This window comes from Perognathus longimembris, chromosome 3, assembly GCF_023159225.1.
Source record: "Perognathus longimembris pacificus isolate PPM17 chromosome 3, ASM2315922v1, whole genome shotgun sequence".
NCBI lineage: Eukaryota > Metazoa > Chordata > Mammalia > Rodentia > Heteromyidae > Perognathus > Perognathus longimembris.
Genome location: NC_063163.1, coordinates 56,784,404 through 56,790,114, shown reverse-complemented (window position 1 = coordinate 56,790,114; position 5,711 = coordinate 56,784,404). Strand labels below are relative to the sequence as shown.

Sequence of the window (5,711 nt, the reverse complement as noted above, 5' to 3'; positions counted from 1 at the left end):
GAGCGCCTAGGATTGAAATACTCCTATGTGTCTCTATTTACCTCCACATTTCATGTACCTTAGTGAGCTCACCCAACTCAAGCATGCCTTCCATTACTAAAAGAAACAGCAGCGTCCTTCAACGCTAATGAGTAGTAACTGATACATCACTGACTAGATTTTTGACCTACTACAGTTGCTTTTTCCTTAGGACAGAATTCACTTTCTCCTGGGTTTCTAAAGGCTGGCAAGACCCTTGCAGTAGCTCCTTTGAAATCACCCTAAAAAGCCATTTCCATGTAAGTACCCTTCAATCTGAACATCTTCCACTTTGAAGTCATCCATTGTCTTAGCCTTCTGAGGGATTTTCAGCTTTGGGAAAGGTCTTGGTTCTCGCCGTGGCTGAATTTTCAGTGGCTCAATGTGATTCAGGTAAGTATGTGTAGCTCCCGAAGTGTGTATGAAGTCCCCTGGCTGTAGGCCTGGGATATGTGCAATCATAGGTGAGCAGGGCATAGATGGCAGTGTAGAAGGGCATTCCCGGGCCCATGTCTCCTGACCTTTGGTACCGCTGGCAGGTACCACTCCCTGTCCACTACACGGAACTGGTGGAAGGCACAGTAGGGAGGCAGCGTCTTCAGAGAAAGATCTTTTGGGTTCCAGGCACACGTGATGTTCTGTCTGTCATTGGGGTTGGTTTGGATGGTGTTGATCACTTTTTTGCAGCTGGTCTACTTGACCTGTGTAATTTAAAAAATCCTATTTACAATGCATTCTTTCTTTTGTTTTTGTATAGATGCTCTACAGAAGGGTTACAGTTGCATGAAGCAGTTACAATCAGTACAATTCTTTTTGAACTGTCTCCCCTTCTGTCGCTCTCTCCCAGTCTTTCCCTCCTATCCTCACCCATAAGGTATCCAGTTCATTTTCCATATAGAGTCTAGTGAGTATCACTGCTGTTGTATTTGTTCATCCTTGTTCCACCTTTTATGTGTCCTCCCCTACCTTTCCACATGCAAACAAGAAAAAGGAAAAGAAAACAAAAACAGCAATAATGGCAACTAAAGAATGTCTCTTGTTTCTTTTTCTTTTTTTTTTTTTTTGGCCAGTCCTGGGCCTTGGACTCAGGGCCTGAGCACTGTCCCTGGCTTCTTCCCGCTCAAGGCTAGCACTCTGCCACTTGAGCCACAGCGCCGCTTCTGGCTGTTTTCTGTATATGTGGTGCTGGGGAATCGAACCTAGGGCCTCGTGTATCCGAGGCAGGCACTCTTGCCACTAGGCTATATCCCCAGCCCTTGTTTCTTTTTCTTGACATTCATTTCATGGAATGTTATTGTATATGATCATCTGTCCATAGCTATTTGTAAGGAAATGGAAAGACGTGGAAAAAATTATATTAAGTGAAGTAAGAGAGAGCCAAAGAAACATAGGCTGCATGATTTCCCTCATTTGTAATAACTAGAATGTGCCTATAAATTTACAAGTAAAACACACTGAATGAATAAAATAAAGAACATGATAAATTATATAGGAATCTACTCATGACCATACAGAGGCAAAGGGAGGCTATGAGTAGGAATGGAGGACCCAGAACAATATCTGTGCAGTCTTCATAAAGCATTGAAACTCCTCCAAAACACCCTTCCAGAATACACATTTGGTTGTGAGCAGAGGAAATTCATCTCTCTTGTAGTACACCTGCATGCCTAACACAAACATCAACCGGCTGTGGGTGCCTGTGGGGTTGTCCTTTTTGAAGCCGAGGCACAAAATGTGCTCCACCTGGCCCAGGAACTGCAGGACGTGCTCCATCTGGACCAGGAGCTGTAGGATGTGCTTCACCTGGCCCAGGTACTTTAGGATGTACTCCACCTGGCCCAGGAACTGCAGGACCTGTTCCATCTGCCCCAGGAACTGCAGGATGTGCTCCACCTGGCCCAGGTACTTTAGGATGTGCTCCACTTGCCCCAGGAACTGCAAGACATGCTCCACCTGGCCCAGGAACTGCAGGATGTGCTCCACCTGCCCCGGGAACTGCAGGATGTGATCCACCTGCCCCGGGAACTGCAAGACGTGCTCCACCCTCCCCAGGAACTGCCGCATAGCCCCATGCACCCCTATGTCCAAGGACTGGGTGCCTTGCCTGGAGCCAGCAGCATGCATCTTGTTTTCTTATTCTATGTATTTATTCAGGCTTGTTCCTTGAATTTTACAATTATATTTTTTAAAAAAGGATACTTGCTACAAGGATTTTTTTTTAATTGTCAGTCGTGGTCACTGTCCCTGAGCTTTTGTGCTTAAGGCTAGTGCTCTACCACTCTGAGCCCCAGCACCACTTCTGGTTTTCTGGTGGTTAATTAGAGATAAGTGTCTCATGGACTTTCCTGCATGAGCTGGCTTCGAACTGCAATCTCAGATCTCTTGAGTAGTTAGGATTATAGATGTGAGCCACTGGTACCTAGCTGGATTCTTTTTTTTTTTTTGGGGGGGGGGAGAAGGGTAGAGGGTGAAATCTCCAAAGGTTTCAGAATGAAGCAGGCATTATTTACTGTCCCTTCATATCTCTCATCTCCACATTCCTCTCAATTCCTGTATTGAAAAGGTCTCCTCAAATATCACATATATGCAAAGAAACACAGTGAGAAAGACGGCTTTTGTTTTGGTTCAGATCCCGGAGCTTAAACTCAGGGCCTGGGCACTGTATTTGAGTTAGTGCTTTACCACTTGAGCCATACCTCCATTTCTGGTTAATTGGAGATAAAATTTTCATGGACTTTTCTGCTTCGGCTGGTTTTGAAGTGTGATCTTCAGAATTCAGCCTCTTAAGTAGCTAGGACTACAGGTGTGAGCCACCAGTACCTGACTAAAGATGGCATTGAAAAACATATCCTATTACAAACTTAAAATCAAAATTCTTGATTCAAAGAAACCAGGGAAAAGCCAAATGAATTCCCCCCTAACTTTTTTTATGCCTAGCTTTTGCTTTGACTTGATGCTTTGGTAAACAATAAAGTAATGGCCCCTGGCCAGCTCATTGCACTATAGGCAGTATTGGAGGAGCAGGTGCCTTGGAAATGATTACTTATTTTTCTTAGAGATTTGGAAGTAGCCTTTTCTAGCTTAAACCTGTTGAAGTAACTTACCCTTTGAAGCTTGTACACATGGGTGAGCTATTGGTGTCGCTGAAACAAAACCTCTACCCACAAATCATGCGAAACCCACTATTTTCTGAACAGCATCTCAAGAAGGCAATCACTCTGCATGTTCAGATCACTGATCCGACCAATCTTTACTTTTGTCTGCCTCAGACAACTTCTATCCTTCCTTCCTTCCTTCTTTTTTCCTTTCTTCCTTCCTTCCTTCCTTCCTTCCTTCCTTCCTTCCTTCCTTCCTTCCTTCCTTCTTTTTCCTCTCTCTCTTTTCTGTTCTTTTTTTCTTTTGTGCCAGTATTGAGGCTTGAACTCAGGGCTTGAGAATTCTCCTTCTCCCTCAGCTTTTTTGCTGAAGCTGGGGTTTTACCTCTTAAGCCACCAGCTCCACTTCTCTACTTCTGGCTTTTTGCTGGTTAATTGGAGATAAGAGTCACATGAACTGTCCTGCTCAGGCTGGCATTGATCCTCAGATCTCAGTCTCCAGAGATGCTAGGAGTACAGATGTGAGCTACCAGGGCCTGAGTAATTTTATTTCTTTATAAATATCCTCAACTCCCTGATAACTCATGAATACAATTCATTTATCTTTTGCAAAACTCATTGCTTCAGTGATTGACATATTGCTTGGCAGTTAAGATAAACCTTAGGTACAAAGTCACTTCCAAGTCTACCTATGGACTTCCTTGTAAAATAAAATTATAACAAAGACCCCTGGCTAGGCCAGTTTAGCAAAACTCTCTCACTTAAACATCTGTTCACCTTTTTTGATGTCTTATAACATTTCCCATTTGTCACTATCTCCCTCCTATTGGGTAGGGTTTGCTACAGTTTCACTTCCCCATGACTCTTCTTCTTAGTAATTTTCCATCCATGGGACCTCCCCTGCCTCCCCCCCCACCCCCGCCACACACACTTGAACTCAGTCTCTGTCCCACATTGCAAAGTTCCATTAAGTGATGGCCCTTATCATTATTGCAGTGATCCTAAATAAAGTCAGCCTTATCCTGCTTTAGCAAGTATAATGAACATTTTATTTTCCTTTGGCACGTTTGTCTATGAGCAGTGTTTATCACATGAAGCCTCAAGAGAAACATAGGAAGGAAGCTGGTTCAATCTACTTAGAAGAGAAGCAGCTTACTGGCAAATGATGAGGGAATGAAGCAGAAGGTAAGGAGGTCTAACTAAGGAGTTTATGGGTAAAATATGGAAATAGAAAGGCATGCCATAATTTTCATCCAGGCAAAGGGAGAAGATGCCTAAATACTATGGTGAGTTGAGTGTAACATTAAGATAAGGTTGTAGGGGGCATATTTTGTTAAGTCCTCTGGTATTTGGTAAGATGGAGAGACAGTAGGCATTAAAGAAGCAATACCTTTTGCAACCCCATTGGAAATTTCCCTGCATTGTCTGGTGGCCCTCAGATTTCCCCAGTGGGTTGTGCTTCTGAAAATGCTCCACTAGGGGGCATTGTGGTCCACAGAACCCAATCTATTCTAGGTACTTGGTGGGGAGCCAGGAACAAAAGGGAGTGATTTGAGAATGTCTTAATTTCAGGTTCTCAGCCCAGTGGTGCTCTTCCTCTTAGTAAGAGTTCCTTCCGGAGCCTGGTTCTTCTACAAGGAAAATGGAGCCTGGCCCTGGCAAGCAAAGCCCAGGCTCAATGCTCTTATGTCTGGCCCTACACCAGACCAGCCTGCACCCCAACTTCTTTCTCATGTCCTTTCTTCAAAGTCTTCATCTCCTTCCTGTGTTCTGATAACCAGAGGCCCAAGCTCCTTCTCCGCAGGTTTTTTTTTTTTTTTTCCTTTTCTTTTCTTCTGACTAACAGATCCCCTGCACTGTGCCAGGGAGAGGTTATTTATGTGTTTCTCAGGAAACTTTAACCTCTAGGTGGGAAAGGCCTGGTTTCCTGGAAGAGGGCTTCTAGAAAGACCACCCCCACCCCCAAGAAACAAAACAGACTTTTAATCTAGGTACTTCCTGTTTCCTCAGTTTAAAGTACTCCTTCCCTATCCAGGCTTATAAAAGGAGTTCAAAGGCTCAGGCCAGCTTTGGGCTCATAGACTGGTTTCTTTTAACCCTTTATAATTTCCTCTGGTTGGACATTTGGTTGTCCTACTAAATGGCCTGGGGATATATAAAGAGCATGATTAGGAAATCCTATTAACTAATTTTTTCTAGAAGTTCTTGTGTGCATCTAATCTTAGCAGGCACATTACATCATTCCTGTGGTTTGGGGCTGTCAAATGTCACGTTCAGATGTCACTGAGCGGTGAAAGGCCCATAGTAGATACCACTATAGATGTCAGTATTTATTTATTAGTTTCACTGACCTAAAAATCCCTTATCACGGAGTTCAGGATACACTCCCTCCTTAGTATGCTTCTTGGCATACCAAGTCAGTCATGCCTGCTGTTGTGATTTTTTGATCAGTGATGGACCCCATAAACCATGGGGGTTCCCATTAGATTATGCAACCCACTGAGGTCATAACCATATTCTGTGAATACTGTGATGTTCACATGGTGACAATGCTGCCTAGCAACCTAGCTCTCAGAGCACACCCCACTGTTAGGTAAT

At 43.8% G+C, this 5,711-nt stretch overlaps 1 protein-coding gene across 1 annotated transcript; it reads right to left on the bottom strand.

Moving 5' to 3' along the window:
• Window positions 1-255: 255 nt before the first annotated feature.
• Window positions 256-2,082, bottom strand: LOC125347612 (thymidylate synthase-like). Its single transcript, XM_048340607.1, is given in 5 exon segments — window positions 256-478; window positions 480-568; window positions 570-698; window positions 700-738; window positions 1,633-2,082. Coding segments are annotated over 5 exon segments (930 nt in total).
• Between the last annotated feature and the right edge of the window lie 3,629 nt (window positions 2,083-5,711).